The following is a 21785-nucleotide window of genomic DNA, read 5'->3' as shown; positions in this document are numbered from 1 at the left end:
CATCACAACATAACATTCCCACTAGGATTAATTAATCCACAGCTTAAGAGACACGACCATTGACCTCTCATTCTCCATTTTGACCACTTTCATACTTAACCTTTTTCTTTTTGTTCTCCCTTTATGGCTTTTTTTTCTTTCCCTTCTGTCTTCTTTTATAGACACAAACATAAAGTCCATAAAAAAGTTTTTACAGTTTCTGATCCCAATATAATCCATGTCACCATATTCCCAAATCAAACACATGACGATAATGGAACGCTTGTAGTTCACGTATAGCTATGTATTAAAGGTTCTGTGTTCGAATCTCTCCCTTTTATAATATCGTTTGTATCAAAAACACATGAAGATGATATAAAAAGAATTCTTTTACTTTCTTTGAGTATTGTTGTTTCTACAATTTCAATTTTAAAAAAAAATTACAAGTATAAAAATAAATAAATTAAACCAATTTAAAAGAAAAAAAAAATGGAGGCTAGCTAGCTACCATTTCATGTGGCCAAACGCAACATCAAAGTGATGAGAAGTGTTAAAGAAATTGCCCACTTAAAAGATGATCTGGTGTCCAAAGCAACTGCATGGTTGTAAGAATTTTCACTCTGCAAGGAGCTAATCTTGAAATTAGGGTTTGACCCATACAAAGCTTGGACGCCTTCCACGTCATCAATCCTGAGGTCCACCTTCTTGGTCCTCGGAGTCAAACTCGGGTACATCACAGCCCCCTTGACCGAGGAGTGAGCCAGCCCAAGTACATGCCCGATCTCATGGGTCGCGACCGACTCCAGATCAACGGCCGCCTTCGACTTGTCCTTTTTGAAATCAACGGCCCAGGATTCCGCAGCGTCCAGGTGGAACCTCCCGTTCTCTGGGGAGAAAGCGTGCGCTAGCACCCCCAGCACCCCGTCGAACGGCTCCCCATCACCGTGGTCGCCCCGGTAGAACCCGATTTTTATATCTGCTGACTCGTAGGTCTCCGCCTCAGTGAAGTTCACGGGGATCACCGCCGACCACCGAGAAAAAGAACGGCGAAAGATGTCTTGGACGTCCGAGGAGCTCAAGTAGCTGATCATATTGTTGGGGGAGAGAGCATAAGAGAGCGTCACCGGGTTGCGGCGGACCCACCTGGGCTTTCCATTGAAGAAGGCAAAGCGACGGGTCGCATGAAGAGCAGTCTGCTGCGACGCGTCGCTAACGCCACATCTCGGTGAAATGATGGCCGAGATAGTGTCTGAGTCGAGCCTTCCCGTAACTGGCAGGCTCAGCTTGGACTGATAGAGCGTCAGGGCCGATTCGAAATCGGTGTCGAAGATATCAGTGAAGTTGGAATTGGGCAAGTAGCCAAACCGGTGGAAGTAGTTCTTGAGCTCCGACATGCCGCTGACCTGGCTCCCTCTCCCGGCATCCAGGAACCTCTCGAAGTCGCGCCACGTGGCGTTGTGGACGTCGGAGGCGGCGGTTAAGACAGTTACTGAGTTGGGTAAGATTCTGGCGGGAAAGCAAGGGCGGGAAAAACAGAGAATACAGAGGCACAACGAGAAGAAGAAAGAGTCGCAGCTCAAAGACGGAAACATGATTTGATTTTGTGGGTTGTGTGTAATTAGTTATTTTGGGATTTGAGCCTTGGGATTGCAGCAAGGGGGAAAAAGAACATAGGCTTCAGTGATTGATTGGCATGGGGGAAAAGGATTAAGAAATGAACTTTATAAATAAAATTAAAAAAAACAGCTGATGAATAATTTTAATAATCTGAATAAGAATCATCGAAAGTTTGTAGGTAGTATCGATGGGAGAAGAGCACTAGAAATTCAAATGATGATGGGGAGATAAGTAAAGAAGATTCTGCCGTGTTTGCAATTTAGTTGGAGATTCTGACTTTCAAGAGCCAATGATGGGTAAACCACTAGGTCTGTTTTCTGTTGATAAAGGTTTTGTTTCTTTATTTGGGGAAATTAAGAAAATATATGTTTTAAAAATGTGCAAATTCAATTTGTAGATCAAGTTAGTTGATCAGTTTTGCTTAGTACTCTTTTCGTTGACCAAATTAGGTGATTTTTCATTCATCTATGTTGTTGATCAGTCTTGGGAAATCAGTTTCTAGCAACGAGGGGTTTTGTTTTTGGGAGGTTTAACTTGTTGTACAAGACAATTTCTTCATCTTAGGACAGACCATTAAGCAATGTATGAACTCATCATCCGGACGTTTTTTCCAAAGTAAATTCAACGCGAGAGAAAAGGACTTGTGGTCAAGATTGAAATTCAATGCGTCAAGACCCACCTCATGATTCACTGCATTTTAATTTCACTAAACACGTACCGACGTGAAAACTCTCTACTGATTGACTCAATAATTTTTCAGTAGATGTGCAATTTTGAAATATTAAAAAGCTCAAAAATAAAAAAGAATGAATAACAAAATTAGTGTTTGCTCAAGAAGAAAAAAATATGCATCCGACTTACTTTGGATTGGCGTACCTAAGAAGGAAAAAAAACGCAAGATTTAGGTGATTTTAAATTGGTCCTTTATAAAGAGAATTCACAATCCCACTTAAATAAGGAATTGTGCAAGCCTAATTAAATAAAGAGAGCTCACAATCTCATTTAAATAAGGAATTATGGAGGCCCTAAACCCATGAAATGCCAGCAGGTTTCTTTTTTTCTTTTTTTCTTTTTTTAAGCTTGGTCCAAAACGATGTTGTTTTGGCCAGGATTTTTTTATTATTATTTATTTTTAAAAGGCAGCGCATGTTTTAAAAAGCCTGGTCCAAAACGAATTCATTTTGGCCAAGTTAAAAAAAGAGAGAGAGAGAGCACGCAGCAACGCCTAGAAATAAAAACTTATGCACCTCTTTGCGCCTTAATAATTCCGCCACTGCCACAACCTTTAGCCGGAAGGACTTATGCGTAGTACTCAATTGCTAGTTACCACCAATATGAATTTATATAGGAAATTACAGATCACGCACCAACGAGGACTACTGACAGTAGGACTCTAACACTGATGAGGCTACACACAGTGCATAGACCATACCAACTAAACCAACCCTCGTTGACAATAATAGAACAATTTAATTAAAAGATAACACTTATATTTTTGGGAGAAAAAAGATAGGACGTATTCAACCATATCTTTTATTTCTTAAAGTTATGGCATCTTGTAATTGGACAGTATATCACACAACACTGCGGTAGAAACAAACTTTTATCGATATGTAGATCGTAATTGGGTATAAAAATATCCTATAACTGTGATATACATGTCTTTTGTGGTAAAATTATATGCATAAGTGTGCGTCTAATCATGGTGTGTCTATTTGTGTATTTTATTGGTGGCCTAAAGGGTCTCCCTTCCTTTTCCATAGTTTCGCTTTCAGAAGACAAATCTTTGAAGTTATTATATGAAGGATGACGCAGCTACACTGAAATAAGCCACTATGAATAATCTATGCAGGTGATTATTGGTTATCAAACACATTTCTTGCCACTATGGATAATGCTCTTTTGTTTTAATTATATATCTTTTTCTTTTTTTTTTACCTAATGCTTGTGTGTCAATTCCAACACATTTTTGTTACTCTCTTGAGTTTGTCAAGAAATTGCTCATTTCAAACCACTTTGCCAACCATCCGCAATCTTCAAAGATTCTGACTTTTGTTCATTAAGAATAAGTTGACTTTTAAAAACTCTTTTATTAACTAATTAATAATTAAAAATATATCTGTAGATCAGTTAATTAAGATAGTGTGCCGCCAACGGATTCAAAAATTGTCTTGATTTGCAAACTAGTAGTTTCAAGTTCACCTCACAACACCTTGATAGTGTGTGAAAATTTTCCTCCACTTTTCTAATTTTGGTAATAATTTACACCTGAGTTCGATCTCATTCGTCGTGTATTAAAGTTGATTACTTGTCCCCAAAAAAAAAAATTTCTCAAGATAATGAAAAGGAAATATAAGGGAGATACGTACTCTAGTAACCTATTACTCGTACAAAGATTGGGATTTGGGTGTCTTAAGCGACTGCTTGGCAACTTGAAAATGGCGACCCAACAATCAAATATAAATGCAGACGGAATTTTCATCAACCCCCACTGGTTAAGTGAACCATAACGAACCAGATGACAAAGACAATTGTGGTTGGCACATTTGGAGGGTTAAGGTAGTGGAAAACAAAAAGACCATTTCACCCATTTCATGAAACCATCAAATACTGTGGCAACAACCAACTTTGGTTGTCCAACAAGATTAATATTAGACCGCAGGTTTAATTTTGTAGTTCAAGGATTAAGACTTGGCTAATTATAAGCAAAATGAAATTAGTATTTTTACATGGTAAACATGATTATTATGATTACTAATTTTTTTGAATTTTTACCAAAAAAAATCTGGGCTTTTTGTCTTTTTGGAAGGAAAAATCTTGGCTAGATAAACAAAATAAAGCCCAACTGCGAAATTGGCTGATTAAAATGCTGCCCAGCTCAGACAAGCCCTAAAATGAGTCCAAATGTTTGAGCTTCACCATGTCAGACCACTCACGAAAGCCCAAATGTTTGGTGGTCATATAGGTTTTTTTTGGGAGATTTATTATTATTTTTATCCAATATAGGAGCTCAAATTATTAAAAAAAAAATTTATATGAAATGGACTTTAGAAACACACCCAAAGTCAATTTACAACATAACAAAAAGGCTTTTAACTTCGTCTAAATTACAAAACTGCCATTGATTTCTTAAAACAAGACCAACCCCAAAATCTCATTTAAAAAAAAACCAAAACACTCAATAGGGCATCAAAGTAATTTAATAATCAATATTAAATTTAATAGGGCTAGCTGTCATTTTTTGAGTTTATTATAGAAATTAAATGGTGTAGGGTTTATCTATATAACTTTTTTTTTTTTGCGACCTCAAACCGCTTAGCACTAATTTTATTTATCTTTTAATCCATAAAGAAACCTTAAATTATTATTGGCTGAAAGGTTCACATGTGGGCGAACTTATATGAGGAATATAATTATTTGATGGAAATACTTTAGTGGTTTTAGGAGTTGAAATAAATTAAGCAATGATTAGGGTTTTGAGTAATTAAAGCACTATGAACGATGATCAGCTCCAAGAATCTAAAGGTGAAGTCTTAAAAGGGTCTTCTAATCATCATGATATTTAGACTAATGAAGGACAAGGTAGATCATTACCCCCACACCCAAAGGAACCAATTTTAAACTTCAAAGTACCAATCTCTAAGCTGAGTGTTCCTTCCACAAATGAACCAATTTCCACTTGTGAGCTTACAGTACCAATTTATGTTGACCACTTGTTTTTGCCTATTCAAATCGAACAATATTTAATTATCTAATCGTGATTAAATAAATATACGAACACGACGTGTTCAATAAACAATGAAATGTTCTCCTATCATATTGTTGGGCATAAGGTTGTACGTAAATCAATTTCACTGATTAGGTTAAATTTGTACCAAAAATATATGTGTGATTTAGAATTACAATTTCACAGCATACATAAATCTGGTGAGAAAACATTACTCCGAACAAGAGAATACAATTATGTTTTCCTATAATTAGAAGTTGGACCTTCTATCACATATGGGCCAAGCCCAACAGAGCATTCACCGCATATTCTTCTTGTCTAGCAGCCCGCCAAACGTCCAGAATTGTTCCAAGCAATTGATATGAAATGCATTATGCATATACAAATCGTGCATGGAGTGGAGAGCCCACCTGTCACGTGATATCACGTGACCAGTACTGGCTTTGTATAGGAATGAATGAAAGGTCCTTCACTCATTCTTGCTTCTCTCCAGAAGCTACATGACTCTGCGCTTTAATGGCTGCTACGCAAGAAGCTTTAAATGAAAGGGACAAGTACGAACAGAGAAAATGCATAAATAATAAATGATTGATCAAAGCTGGGGCCAGGGCACCATTTTGGTGATATGCGTCCATAGCCATAGCTCTATAAATCTGGCACCTAACACCTTTTTGCTTTAATCTAGCCGGCCGGCACTGCTTGTTCTAATTAATTTCACTTTGAGCTAACACTAGGTAATTGATCATGAGATCACACCTAACACACTTTCTTATAGTTAAACCTCCATTGCAATGGCTTGTAACTCGAGTAGTTTAAGAGCATTTAACCGTGCACGTGAACTCCTAAGTTCAATTTACAGAACTACACTTCTACCCAAAATGACCATGGCACCAAAATAAGTCCCAAATTTTAACCATTAATATCATGTCAAATTATCTTTCTAATGTCGAACCTTGGAAAATATACCAAGTTCGAATATAATAATAATAGTTTAAATTTGTGAATTTGAGTTGGAATTAAGGAATGCCAATTGGCAAAATATGTGTGTGGAGGATATGCACATGCTCATACGTTTGACCACGACTTTGATGACAACGCGATGTCTCACAGACACACTCACAAATCCGTAATTATAATTACGGAATAATTGACAAGGTCAACCCAACTCAATTAAGGAAGATAAGCATGAGCTAATATCATGTTGGTCCATAGATGCAGCCAGCATGTTGCTTAACTGCTTCAACTCATGTCTCGTAAATTTCAACACCCATCTATCTATCTACTCCACGTAATGCGTGGATTTCTGGGTTTTTGTTAAAATATACATAAGTTTTGCATGCAAGTTACCATACCAACCTGCAACAAATATAATAATTAATCAACACAATCAAGGGCAAGAAGAAAAATCTTCATCTCATCACGTGTGCCTTGATCCGGTGCCTCATGTATAATTTACCAATTATCATCCCTAAAGTGTGAATTAAATGTAATTTACGAGAAGACTGAATGTCATTAGACTAAATGGTTATTGATAATACATATTTATCATGAGCAATATTTTTTTAAAGAGTTTAGCTATTAAGGAGGAAGTTTCAATTAAAGGATCCTTCATCTTTGTAGGACCTACTTTGCATTGTATATCAATGATTCGACAGTTTAACTTTCAAGTCTTAATTCGTATATCCTATCAACAAAATCGTAATTGATGACCATTTGATTAGAATGTAGTCATTTTAAACTTTCTTGAAAGGAAAAAAATAAAAAATTATCGGTTTATTTTGTTTCATCACAATTACATGCCTTAACGGTTCACGATTTGCATAATTTTTCTCAAAAATCGATGATTATAATGAATGAAGACTTAAAAAATATACAGTACGGATCATATTAAAACAGAATGTGGAGTACTGTGAGCCCCTACAATGTCTCTCAAACAAGGGATACTTGTAATTTTCATATTACATGTTCAGTCAATCGCTTTCAACTTAATGAAGATATTGGTTTCTTAATATAATGTCATCATTAACCATCATCCCTATTCCATATGGGTCCAACTCCAAGATGTATTTCTAAGCAAAAACCCACCGATTCACCCCAAAAAAGACATCTTAATTTGCTTCTTTTGATAAGGGAATAAATTTTAGAGAAGGATAGGTGGCAAGGGACACTATGTCATTTCTCAAAGAACAATTTTGAGCGGTCGCTATAGTGCTGTTAATGACTTAATTATGATGCACTTTTCGGTGCCCTAAAAGTTTAAGACTTGATGCTCAAACCAAAGCTTGTGTGTGGCTCAACTTTGGTGTTTGGAGGAAAATCTTGGACCACCATTTTCCTTGCTAATACACATTCCATTGATGGTTGTCAAAACGATAGTGCACATCCACATGTTGGAATCTCACACATACAAAGAATGTAAACCCTTCAATTGAGTTCAACTTACTTTAAGAAAAATAAGAACCGTTTTATTGGAACTTAGTACACTTATCTATTAATTTGGCATATTGTCTTAGTTCATTCCTTCATTGATAATTTCATTAAGGTGTGAGTAAGATGCTAGATAAAATGCGTGAAAGATGTTGAGATAAGAAGTATGATATATTTTTTTTATAATTCATATTTTTGATACCCTAAGAGATAGAAGTTCTCGCTGCCGCCCCTTTTGGGAGTCGGTGACCTCCATCCCTCTCCTCTTCTGCTCCTTGCCCATCCCCTCAAACCCATCCGCCTTGGCTGTCTTGGTGACGACGTGGTGGTAGATCGATTTTTTTTTTATTTTATACTTTTTTTGTGTTGCAGTGTTTTGAGTTGTAATAAGTGCATCAACTCCTTATGAGTTTGTTGCGTGTTTCTAGTCTCTATTTGTATTTTTCACTTGTAAGAGTTAAAATATTGTAGTTGTAATTTGGTGTGATGAGGTATATGTATGGTTTTTCTAAGCTTACAGCTTTTTTGCTGGAATTTCTTATGCCATGTGTGACTATGTGTGGAGGTACACATTGCGTGCTTCTTGTTGCTAGTGGACTCCTCCGTATTTAGATTAAGTCCTTGTGGTTTACTGTGCTTCCCTATTTGTATTAATCCTATGTGATTATTTGTATACGTATTGGTTCTTGTAACTGACGACCTTTAGGCCTGAATTATAAATGCAATCAATGGCATTTCTCTCAAAAAAGGAAAAAAAAAGATTGTTTTTTTCCAGCCCCACAAGACAAATTTATGGATATACCACTAGAAGTGCTTAAACACCTTAAATTATTAAATTAATAAATTTATTACCAAGTATTATACATAAATAATTTACCATGTTCTAAACCGTGGATGAAAATGATAAATATATGTCCCATCTTCTTACATACTCAATTTTTTTAAATCATGTTAAGTAAAAGAATCTTAACTCAACGGTTAAAAATGTTGGTAATTGACTTATCAAAATACTAAGTAGTAAGTATCTTGGAATACTGCATGTGTTGTTGCTTATGTTATAGATAGACATATCGCTTTCTTTCAAAAAGGATGTTGTTTCTTGCTTCTAAGGCCAATCCAAAGGCTCTTTTGACATCCCTTTCACTTAGCCTTTAACAAAGTTAGCAAGCCCACATGGAACATGCTTTGTTTTGTTTCTCAAGCATATGAGCCTTGCAAGCAACACACACACACACCTAGGGGTGGGCATCGGGACCGGAAAACCGGAACACCGAACCGAACCGGTGAAAAAAAACCGGAAAAAAAACCGGTTGACCAAAAAAGTCAACAAACCGGACCGGAACCGGACCGAACCGGTTCCAACCGGTTCCGGTTCCGGTTTTACATCTCTCCGCACCGGACCGGACCGAACCGGACCGGTCATATATTTTATATTTATATTTTTACAAAATTTTAAAATCTAATGCCATATTTTAACTTTTATAATCACTAATTTTCCAAGTTCAACTTCAAAAAATTTCTAAATGTATGAATTGGATTATTTGTTCATTTTTAAGCTAAAAAAATAAGTTATTTATTATAATTTTTTTATAAAAAAAATTTAAAAAATTAAAAAATTAATAATCCGGTTCAAAACCGGAACCGGTCAGAACCGAACCGGCCGGTTTTTGAAATTTTTTTTGCCTAAACCGGACCGAACCGGACCGGTTAAATAATACCGATTTCGGTTCCGATTTGAGGTGAGAACCGGACCGAACCGGACCGCGCCCACCCCTACACACACCCCATGGAAGAAAGAGTGCATTTAGGGCATGCCTCAATTAGAATTTGGTGATGAAGGAAAAGGAACCCTAAAAACACAATAAAAGCAAACCTACATGACAAAGATTAATGTAATTAAATAATTAAACAACCCTAATCAAGTTAGACACTTGAATTAAATCATATCTTAATCATAGACCTCTCTTTTTAGGTCAACATGTATTCATTTCATCACTTGACCCTCCTTCCCCTTTCACCATACATAGATCCAATAATTCATCATGCTTCAATACACCTATTAATTTTCATATTCCCATTTTACCCTTTTTAAATTCCATTATTCCAATTTTGCCCATGTAAAATTCTATCTTGTGATTTTTCTATCTGCTCTTTTTCCGTATAAATTAGTCATCAAAACCCATGCTTCACTTATAAAAAATAAAAAATAAAAAATAAAAAATAAAAAAGAAAGAATATTTAATTTTTTTAATTTTTCTGTTTTTTAATTTGCGTCACTTATCCACTATTAAATATACTTGGTGATAAATAAACTATTAAGTAAAGTAAAATAAAACAAGCTTCATTCTCTTCCTCATAAACAGTGACACGCACTCTCTCTCTCTCTCTCTCTCTCTCTCTCTCTCTAAAGATCTCCACTGTCTCTCGCAACACATCTCAAAAGCTGCACAGTGATTCTTGTCTCGAACCGCGCACTAGCTAGCTAGGGTTTGCCCTCCAAATTGAGCAAACATTCGACCCCCACACATTCTCATTATTTACACCAGCTACCCTTCCCTTCCCCATTTTCCTCTCCGCAACAGCACTCCTGCTCCACTTGAACAATCTGATCACAGAGAAGCATGAATCGGAGGACGAATGGCATTTTCAGTGAATAAGTTGGAAAAGTGAGGGCAGTTTTGGATGGGCGTGGCGAAGGCGTGGAGGTTCAGCTTGACACCGGCAGCAGCGAAGCTGGCTCTGTTACATAACGGTTACAACAATGGTGAGAAGAAGCAGGTGCTCAGCTTGAAATCATCAGCCACCGCCCCCACCATCACCAAAACGACGTCGTCGCTGAGCCAGAGAAAGCAGACGGTGTCGTGGTCCTGGTCGTTGGTGTGTGGGCTGATGCTGTTTGGGCTGGGCCTGATTTCGCTCTTCACTGGTCACGTGGCATCTGATCTCGAGTGGTACTCTCAGCGCTTGGTCAAGAACACCCTCTACTACTCCAAGCTGGTACTGGGTCTACCGGTTTTTTTTTTTTTCAACCTTCAACCTTCAATTTTTAATTTTTGTTTAAGGCGTCATTTTTAATTCAAATTATAAAAAAAAAATTGTTCGGTTTTGAGTTTAGAATGGGAATGGTCGTGAGGCAATTGATGTTTGGAAGTCCAAGTACTCGAAATTCTACTACGGATGCAGTCAAAGAGGTCCTCGTTATGCTCGTGAGTTCGATTTGCATATTTCATTTTTGCATTCTGAATTTGCCATTGTTATGGTTGTGTTTTTAATGTACAGTATTTATATGTTGAATTTAGCTGCTGTAAAAGAGCGAGCATCAAATGGGTATCTGCTGATTGCTACGAGTGGGGGGCTGAACCAACAAAGAACAGGAGTAAGTCACATTGTTTTTATGTTCAGCTACATTTTTTTTATATTTTTCTCTGAGTAGTGAGACCCAACAAAGAAAATAAGACTTGGGTTCTGGTTTTTGCTTTCGGAAATTTTTGTTATTCTACTCAAGTAGTTATTTGTTTTCACATTGCCAAAAATGACAACTTATTTCCTGCAATCAGATAACAGATGCTGTGGTTGTTGCACGAATTCTTAATGCTACTTTAGTTGTACCTGAGCTGGATCATCATTCCTATTGGAAGGATGATAGGTAATGTGATTCTATCAATGTTTTAACCCCATCAGCTATAGTTTTATGTTATTCTTTTTTGAATTTGTTTTCATGCTAGTGGTTGTGAAAATTGGCTCTTCCAGTTATCATCCTATTAAATACGCTAATTTTGCATGCAGTGACTTTATCCACATTTTTGATGTCGATTGGTTTATGTCTTATCTTGCAAAAGATGTGACTATTGTCCGGAGAGTTCCTGAGAAAGTCATGCGGAACATGGACAAACCTCCATATACAATGCGTGTCCCAAGGAAATCTGAACCTGAATATTATATCGAGCAAGTTCTCCCAATACTTTTGAGGAGACGTGTAAGACCCCTTTGCCGATACCTGATGAATTCTATCTTATTCGATTGTGTAAAAGATATGCACAATCCAATATTTTGATCTTTTTTCTTTTTTTCTTCTAAGTTGTGTACTTATGAATTTTAGTAAAATATTGTAGTCCGTTTCAGAAGGGCAATTAACACTTGGGCTATTTTGCAGGTTGTGCAATTGACTAAGTTTGATTATAGACTTTCAAGTAACCTTGACGATGAACTGCAAAAGTTGCGATGTCGTGTTAATTATCATGCACTTAAATTTACAAAATCCATACATGAACTCGGTCAGAAACTTGTTATGAGAATGCGAAGGATGGAAAAACGTTTCATTGCTGTTCACTTGAGGTTTGTTTCAATTTCCTATCAATATAGAACACAGCTGATAATTTTAAATTCAACCTGCATGTAATGTTCATGTAGGATAAAACTCTATACAGAGCACATACTTGTTCCAGTTGTGTTCTACACTCAATATATATTTTTTCCTTTTCTTTTCCATTTGGATGTGTAAGGATGTTTATGTTATCTTGGTCATGCAGTATGTTCACTGGGTCGCTAGAAAGTAAATAGATTAGCATGTGTCTGAGGATAGGGATTGCTTTCCTCGGTAGGCAGTTGCCTCTGGTTGGACAACTGTGCAGACAGAAGATGATAATTGCGACTTTGTAAACTTCTGTTGGGTTGATTGTTTGGGTGTCGCTCTGGATCAATACATGTACACCTGTAGGAGAGTAGTAGAGAACATGTGCACTAGGAGTTTCTGGGTTTCATGCACTTTCTGCTTCGTTCTCAACTATGCTGGTGGAGGGTTACCAATTTCCAGCATTTTAGTTAGTAGAGATTGATGACAACTAACCATTGATTTGTACTGAGTTGGCAAGATTTGTGTGAGTTTGTACCTGGTGGACTATCACTATCTACAAACGTTTCTTTTTCTTTTTTAAATTCCCTGATATAAGAACATATCAAACTGGTTGATCTTTAGATTTGCCTATTGAAACCTTGGCAAATGGCCATGGTATATCACAATTAAGAACTTATACAGTGTGTAATTTGCCGTATTTGGAAACACCCTTTAAGTTTTGCTGGAAAGCTACCCACACATTGAAGTCAAAGAAGCTAGGAGTGAGAGTATAGGCCACCTCTGCTTACAAGATCTTTAAGATAGTGTTTGTTTTGCGGAATGGAATTCTGGAAATCTCATACCCATTTCTTTGAATGGGATTTCTAGAATTTCTTGGAGTGCACCATTCACTCTAATGTCTCAAAATGCTGGGAATGGAAATGGTGTCATCGGGACACCAATGAATATATATTATCTATGTTTTGATATATTACAATCACCATCATAATTTATTATAAAGTTAAAACCGGAGATGGGAATGGTAAAGCCACCTCTTTGGGAATGCAAAACCTATTTTCTTCTTAAAGAACTGCTATCTTTTCCTGATACATATGATTCAATTTCTGTTGTTATGGATTTTGGATGACAGGTTTGAACCTGATATGCTAGCATTTTCTGGGTGTTATTATGGCGGGGGTGATAAAGAGAGATATGAGTTTGCTGAAATAAGAAAACGATGGGCGACATTACCTGTGAGATTGCTATTCTTTTATAATTTAGATGGAACGATATTTATTCATATTCAACTCAACAAGAATTATGTTAGTAACTGTTTGCTCTTATGAGTTGATTCTTAACAAGATATGCTTTTGTAGTTATACGAAGCTCATGTGATTGCAGTGCAATTACCAATATATTAATTTACATTGTACAATGCTCGTGATAATTGTACAGTTGGCTCCATATACTATAATTTGACTACCATTGTAATTTTTCTTATTATCCATTTAGGATTTAAATGCTGAGGAAGAGCGAAAGCGAGGAAAATGTCCACTGACTCCTCATGAAGTGGGTTTGATGCTACGTGCACTTGGTTTTGCAAATGACACATATCTCTATGTTGCTTCTGGTGAAATATATGGCGGGGATGAGACTTTGAGACCTCTAAGAGAGCTCTTCCCAAATTTCTATACAAAGGAGATGCTTGCTAATGAGGAGCTGAAACCTTTTCTTCCATTCTCCTCCCGTCTTGCTGCAATTGACTACATTGTCTCTGACGAAAGTGATGTGTTTGTCACTAATAATAACGGGAATATGGCCAAGATTCTCGCAGGTCGAAGGTTAGACATCAAGTTCACTTTTTCATCAGGCTTTTTCTGGGTTGAGCTAATGCATTTGTCAAATCATATTTTTCTCCAAAGAAAAGTTACGGATCAGTTAATAGTGTCTAAATTTGGTTTCTGAAGAATGCCGGTGCAGTAATTTTTACCCTCTCAAGAAACCTAACAAAGTATGACAGTGTTCAACTGCAGTTGAGAATTTTGCCCAAGCACAAGCGACAGAATTTGAAAAATCCAAATAAACAAATGCACTTGGCTTTTAATTTTATTTTTTATTATTATAAAGATTTCAAGTACTTTGACACGTCTTATCAATCTTTCATTAACATGATGTACTTCGACATTTGGATGTCTATGTAACTCCTGATCGCTTGCACTATAAAATTTATTGTCCTTTCCAGTTAAAACTAGACTCTGTTAGATATAGGATTCTAATCCTACAATTGGCTGTGAAAGATGTGTTTGGAGATGAACTTAGAGCTGTTCACCATCCAGTCTGGTGCTTTTGATTTTATTGCATTAGCTATTGTTTTACTTTCATCTTTACTGTAGTAACTCTCAGTAGAAAGTTATACCGTGGAAGTCAACTAAGATGAGGTACACTAAAGAATCTCACAACTAGATTCCACTTTCTGGTTCAGAAGCAAGCAGGGGATAGATTTGCAAATCTGTAGGTATCAGTGTGAATTATGATTTTTCCTGTAGGTCCCCAAATTTAGACTTCGGCTAGATTATGCAGAAATTTGGCAGTTTCCTATACTTAAATTGAGTACTAGTATACTATTAAAACCTTTCAATACTGAAATAATTCCAACTGCAGCAAGTTGAGCTATAGAAATTATTAAGCCAGGCTCAAACGCATATAAGATTACAAATGATTTATATAGTAAATGGTTAACAAATCTTACAGATTGTAAGATCTTGCTCTCCCCAAGTAAGCTTTTAATATTGGCTAGTGGTCTAGTGTATATTTGTTCAATTGACTTCCCAGATGAATAACCTTGGGTTGACATCCATTGATGACAAGGAGATTTATCCCAACTGAAACCCTCATTGAGGGAACCTTCACGTTTAATCTATGGATCTCAGAAAATTCTTTGGTATAGTTTGGTATCATGGATATTGTTGTATAACTATTTTTACTAGTTGTTTCTGCTTATTTAATTTAATTCTTTCCTTTTTCTTGGATATTTATTAACCATATGTTACTGCATTTGTTTCATCATTGGTAGGAGGTATATGGGTCATAAGAGGACCATCAGGCCAAATGCTAAGAGGCTCAGTGCTTTGTTCATGGCAAGGGATCAGATGGACTGGGACACATTTGCAAAAAAAGTAAAGTCATGCCAAAAAGGATTCATGGGTGACCCTGACGAGATGAAACCTGGTCGGGGCGAGTTTCATGAATTTCCAGAGACTTGTGTCTGCGAGAAACCATTCAAAGATTTTGCAAAAAGCAATGATGGAAATCTTCTCACAGCAGGAAAAACCAAAAGTACATACAGTGTAGAGAATCCAGGTGAGAAGGCACGACATATGTCAATGAAGAGGAAAATTGGGAAGGACCGTATATCTGTAGGAGATAAAGAGGATGATGAAATTTTCGCAGACTAAGGGGTTGAAGAAATGAAGCAAACTAAAAAAGACGCCAACAAGCTAGTGGTCGAAAGGATTTCATATCTAAATTAATTGGGGTATAGGGGTGACCTTGCCGCTTCCTTAGCATGGCAAATTTTTCATCTTGCCAGCACAAAATTATATCCACGGCACACTGCATTTCGGAGGTGATGCCTGGTTTCTGTTCAATATCTTTGGTTGGGTTGGTGAATGACTGAATTGAATCCATGTATAGGAGAGAGGTTCAATGAGCTGCAATTGTTCATAAATAGTTTTGCTAGTAAATAACTCTGTAGCTATGGTAGAAACCCATCGCTGCCAGCATCTGTTGCATTAACAAAAGTTAAGTTCTTCGAGTGCCTTTTTCTTTAATTTTGTTTTTCTTCTGCATTTTAGGTTCCACTTTGAGATCACAAGTGTAAACACGTTTATTTTTAGCTATCACTGCCTCCAGTTCCTTTCCAGTTTCCATGTCTTTTAACTTCACATCAAATCACTTGTTTTGACGAGTGATGAACTTTTTTGACTGGTTCCTAAAGGCAAACAATTTTATTTCAACTTTCCGACATTTTATTTGACTTCTGATATGTAGGACTTTCAGGTACACAAAAAAAGGCTTAGACTCGCTGAAAGGTAAGTTTGCCAAAATGCCCCTGAACAATAACCCTACTACTAATTTGCACCATGAACAATTAGAACTCAACTATTGAAACTTGGGAGTTGAATCATTTTATTTTTTGGCTTTTCATGAATAGGCTCATACTAACATGACATATTATACAAGTACCCATATAGAACTTATTTAGAGAGAAACCCAAAACTAGCCACCTGTCATTTTCTATTTGGTTCTTAGAAAATTTTAACACACTAAGAACCAATTAAAAAAAAGAGAAGTAGCTAGTTTTGGGTCTTCTCTTCAAATAGACTCTAAATGGGTATTTGGATCATCAGTCCCGATCTCTTGGATCACAGGAGTCCAAGAGATTGTGGTCACCCACCGTTGGATATTAATCCAATGGTTCAAAAAAGTTTTTTAAAAGGAGTGCAAGAGTAAGTGAACCGTTGAATTTATATCCACCAGTGAGTGACCACAAATCTCTTGGACCCTGTAGTCCAAGAGATCAGGACTGTTGTATCATATATTATGCAAAAATAGACTTCTTACTAAAAATCTCTTTATCTTTTAATTAAGAAATTTCTCTCAATATTACATATGGCAGGTGTGTATTGGAGAGGGGAGTGATGCTACACACTGGTTTAGGATGATGAGCAAAAATGCACCCAACAGTAGAGAATTAGTCCCAAGGCCAAGTAGAGTAGATGGATTAAGGTGGCATTTGGGATTGCTGCGCTTAATAAATAGACAGCTTATAAAAAAAGTTCTGGAAACAAAAGCGTTTGGTAAAACAATTGAAGGCTGCTTATTTTAAAACCTGCGGTGATCCACAGCAGAATCTCGAAGCAGCCAACACGCTGCTTCTTAAAGCTGCTTTGAAAAAAAACAACCTGTTCTGTTAAATGAATTTTCACTTTTCCCATAATACCCCTATTAATTTTCTAAATTGACAGCTTTTATCCCTCTTGCAACTCGATTCTTCTTCGTCTCTCTTGCAAATCGACTTCTGTCTGCAACTCGATTCATACCCCAAAAAAAAAAAAAAAAAAAAAAAAAAAAAACCTAGCTCTTAGCTCTCCACACTGTTATCTGCACTCCAGCCACAAAAATCCAAACCACAGCTTAAAAAAAAAAACTCAACCCTAGCTCCCCAGTCTATGATCTCCACTCCAACCACAAAAGATCCAAACCCCAAATATATCTTCAAACATCTGTATGCGAATTGTGGAGGACCAAAATCGATAGCAACACAGGCATCTACCCTCCTTGATCAACGATTTTCACAAAAAATAGATTCTTGAATCCACCAACAATTCGTTGACCTTCTCTTGGAAACCAAAATCAAGGGAAAGTTGAAACTCAAATCAAAACCACAGGAAAACAAAATTTTCATTTGGATTTGATTTCCTTCTTGTTGTTTTCTTCAATGACAACACAGTTTTTATCTCGGTTTGGGTTGAGTTTTTGGTTTTAAAATTCTTGATCTGGGTTTTTTCTCTTGGTGTTTTGGGGCAATGGAGAGAGAGAGAGATGCAGGTGGGTACGGTGTGGGAAGGAGTTTTTTTAGGTTACTTTCTTAATTTAATTTTTATTTATTTATTTATATTTTTGGTAACAATATTTGGAATTGGAACTAATTTTGTTACTTTAAAAATTTAGAATTTGTGGCAAAATTCTATATATACTAAAACCCAATGCAACTAAACACTGTAGCTAAGCACAGTATAATGACGGAAATGCCCCTCATTTTGCTATTGTTTTCGTTTTGTTTTTTCTTCATAACAGTAAATTGACGAAACTGCCCTCAACTAAACAGCTTCTTTTGTTCCCGTTTTTGCCCCTTCCCCTTCGTTGCGAAGGTTTTGTCCGCTCAGAGAAGTGCCCATTTTCAGTCCGTTTCGAACCAGCTGGTTGGGGGGCAGCCATGGAAGATCTGCATTCATTGTTAGACATGCGTGGGGGGCCGTCGATTTTTGTTTGGGAGGTGTGCTGCAAATCCAGCCGCACTTTTAGTCTTTGTCTCACAGATTTGTGGTCGGGAGATTTCTCATCCTTTCTACAGCCTTCGACTCAGACTTCCATCTTTCTTGCTTGCGAATTTTTGCATCCTTTGTCTTCAGGTATGCATCCCGTCAACTTTTTAACAGATCTTTTGGTCTTCATTTCATGAATTTGATTGTTGGCTGGGAGATTTTTCGTCCTTTGTAGAGCGTGGGTGTGAGCCATGTTCTATCTTTAGGGTATTTTTTATTTATTTTTTACGAATTTGGGTTCATTTATTTGGTTACTTTGATTTCAGGTTCTTGGGTAAAATCCCTAATGCTTTTTTTATTTATTTTTTACGAATTTGGGTTCATTTATTTGGTTACTTTGATTTCAGGTTCTTGGGTAATCCCTAATGCTATATAAGAGGAGCTGAGGTATTTATATTTCACAACATATCTTTAGGGTATTTTTTATTTATTTTTTACGAATTTGGGTTCATTTATTTGGTTAATTTGATTTCAGGTTCTTGGGTAATCCCTAATGCTATATAAGAGGAGCTGAGGTATTTATATTTCACAACATATTGGGTTCTATCAGGAAGGGGATTGAATCTCACAGATTAGCTCAGGTATTTCCATCATTCTTATTATTAATTTTTTTAATCAATTGTCGATTCAATGACTTTGCTCTCTTGGAGAAATCTTAGAAATGGAAATCATTCTCAATTTCTGTTTTGGTTGCTGATAAAACACTGGAAAGCAAAGACTAAGCATGCTTTTTTTTATTGAAAAAATTTTCTTTTTTTATCTGCTGTTGGTTGTTGTATTCTAAATATGGAGAAAAAAATTAATGATAAAACACAAGGAAAAAAGAAGTGAAGATTAATCAGGTTTTGACAAAATAGAAATTAGGAATGATTAACCAGCAACCATGCTGATAAAGTGCCATCTTCCCTTCTTAGATTGACTCTCCAGCATATGGTGTCTGGGGAAACATATGGTTTACTTTCTCAGTTCGATATGCTTGGTACATAAGTTCTGAAAATTGTATGGCCTGATTGAGCAGGCATGCTGTAGAGTTCTTGCTTGAATGTGTATGGTTTGTCCTTTAAAATTACAATTGAACATAATATCTTAGATATTAGGATTGCCGCAGGCTTATGTAGATCAGAGTCTGTGCAACGATTCAATCCTGAGTGAGAGAGTGGTTTTGTGATTTTGATTGTTTAGGGTGACTTTTGATTGAGATGTTCGATTGAGTTGTCAGGACAAAGGGAATGTAAATCTAGATCAACACTTACAGAAAATTAAAGTTATATATTGAAGTTTTTGGTTTTTAGAATTAGAGAGGCTGAGAAAACAGAAATCATGCTACAATGTACTTGGAATGAATATTTGTGCTGCCTCCTTTAAGGAACCTAAATCTGTTATGTCTTTGGCCTGTCCAAGTTAGCATATATTAGATAAACTGTACATTAGTATTTATCAAGCAGTTTAGAAAGTGTCACCTTATAAAACAGGGCCAAATCCTCCCTCTCCCAGTTTATTCGCTACATTGAAGTTGTTTGTTGCAGCTAAAACTCTGTTTAAATTGAAGAGTGGTAGTTCTGCATCATTTTTCGCAGCTTCAGCTCTTTCTTTACTTATACTCTCACTCATACAGCCTTCCGTGCTCCCTGTTTCATTCTTATTATTAGAGCATTGGTTGTTTGGAACAATAGAATATATGTGTTTGTGTGAGTGAGAAAGAGAAAAAGAAAGAGAAGGGTGGTAGCACTATACCTTCCATTCCCAAGTATTTCTTCCATATGAAGAATTTGTTGGCTGGGAGATTTTTTGTCAAGAGACTTTCTTTCTTTTAGTTTTTCGTCAAGAGACTTTTTTTTTTTGTCAAAATAGAAATTGGCAATTATTTTATCTTAACCTCTATTGGTTTTCTTTGGGGTTCTCAGGAAACATTTCACTTGATTCCTTGACTTGGTGGGCTTGATTGATTATGAGTTTTGAGTCAAATGTGCTCACTGTGTATATCTGTTTAACTAGGCTTGATATTAATATATGCATATTGTTTGATCGTTATAGAATTCAGTTAATTCTTTGATATAATAATATATATTTGTAATTGTGAAGTTGTTTACACAAAACTAAATTTATGTTGGTGTTAAAAATATAAGCAGGATTTCATATAGTGATGTAAATTTTGTCATCTTTTTCTCATCCTGTGATAACCTATATTTCTCTAAAAATGTGATTCGATCCAAATATAATTCAATTATTTGTTTATTTCACAGCTTGAATACACCAAAAGGCAAGAGACTAGACATTTGCATTCTGCTGTCATTTTCGAGGTATAAAACTCCTCTAATTCATTGTTTTTTTAAGTTGAGCATTATTAGTCATGTTAGTCAATTGATTTTAATTATTTTGTAAGATTTTATATTTGCTTTTCATCGATTATGCTTGCATACAAGTTATTTACAAATAATCTTTATTTTGTTGATTGATACAAGTTGGATATGCTTATTGCTAAAAAATTTCTCCTCTTTTAAATATTTTCCCTTTGATGTTCTCATTGAACATTTTATCTAAATCATTAATCTGGTGAACTTGGTTGATTATAAATTTTGAGTTCAATGTCTCAATTGTACATATGAATTTAACAAGACTTTATATTAATATATATATATATATGTACTGTTTAATCATTATGAAACGAAGTTTATTGTCTGATAAAATAATAGATATCTAGAATTATTATATTATATTTTAATCATATTTACAGGTGAATTTTTTTGAAAAATGTCCATTTTTCAGGGGAAGTTCTGCCCCTTTTTCAACAGAAATGTCAAGCCCTTAAATAATTTTTACTCTAAATAAGAGCAAAAGAGTCGTATGTTCCTAATACATAAGAGAATTAAAAGCCTAAACATTATATTTACATCCTTTTTTTCAATTTTTCTTCAATATATCCAACCATGATTATTTTACCTCTCTTCAACTTTTCCTTTAGATAAACACAGAATTTAAAATATGTTTACTTTGTGTTACTTCAATTGGAAAACCATCTACAGCTTGCTCATTAGTTCTCTTAATTTTGTAACTTTGTATTTCCTAGATTGGAAAACTATTTATAACTTTCTTATTAAATTGTTAAAATATATTATTCATGTTTATACATAATTAAATGTTTATGATTATTGTCCTAACTCAATTTTCCCCATTCATCAATATTAACATTTACTATTTTCCCACTTTTTTATAACAGGGTCAAGACCTCCATCAAAGAGAAGAAAAATCATGAAGAAATTGCAAAACAAAACTCGCCCAATTAAACAGCATGCTGCTCAAAACTATCCAAATTTTGATATTTTGATGGATACTTCCCACTATTAACATCTCATATGTATATACAAACAAGTCTATTATTTTAACATAACAAATAGCCTATAAAATATGTTATTACTTACTTTTTTGCAACTTATACTCCCTTAGTTAAACATAATGCTATAAGTTAAATCTCATTGTATATATAAACAATCTTACTTTGTCTACGCAATTTCAAAACCCGCAGCATCGCGCGGGCTTTTCTGCTAGTGAGTAACAATTTCATCATGATGTCATTTTTGGTCATTATACATACTAA

At 35.7% G+C, this 21785-nt stretch overlaps 2 protein-coding genes and 1 long non-coding RNA gene across 3 annotated transcripts; 2 read left to right on the top strand and 1 right to left on the bottom strand.

Annotated features, from left to right (window-relative positions):
* On the bottom strand, positions 452-1921 carry LOC18775946 (metalloendoproteinase 1-MMP). Its single transcript, XM_007210732.2, has one exon. It carries the CDS (start codon positions 1569-1571, stop codon positions 492-494), a length of 1080 nt encoding a protein of 359 aa, XP_007210794.1. The 5' UTR covers positions 1572-1921; the 3' UTR covers positions 452-491.
* Positions 9866-16005, top strand: LOC109949158 (uncharacterized protein At1g04910). The gene is made up of 9 exons (XM_020563844.1): positions 9866-10747; positions 10866-10956; positions 11050-11126; positions 11308-11396; positions 11537-11726; positions 11904-12085; positions 13234-13336; positions 13596-13924; positions 15157-16005. Exons 1-9 carry the CDS (start codon positions 10433-10435, stop codon positions 15536-15538), a joined length of 1758 nt encoding a protein of 585 aa, XP_020419433.1. The 5' UTR covers positions 9866-10432; the 3' UTR covers positions 15539-16005.
* LOC109949159 lies at positions 18004-21735 on the top strand. The gene is made up of 5 exons (XR_002271666.1): positions 18004-18277; positions 18538-18577; positions 18666-18771; positions 20434-20490; positions 21408-21735. It is a non-coding gene; the product is annotated as an uncharacterized LOC109949159 (long non-coding RNA).

Source organism: Prunus persica, chromosome G5 (assembly GCF_000346465.2).
Source record: "Prunus persica cultivar Lovell chromosome G5, Prunus_persica_NCBIv2, whole genome shotgun sequence".
NCBI lineage: Eukaryota > Viridiplantae > Streptophyta > Magnoliopsida > Rosales > Rosaceae > Prunus > Prunus persica.
This window is presented reverse-complemented; position numbering and strand designations above follow the sequence as displayed.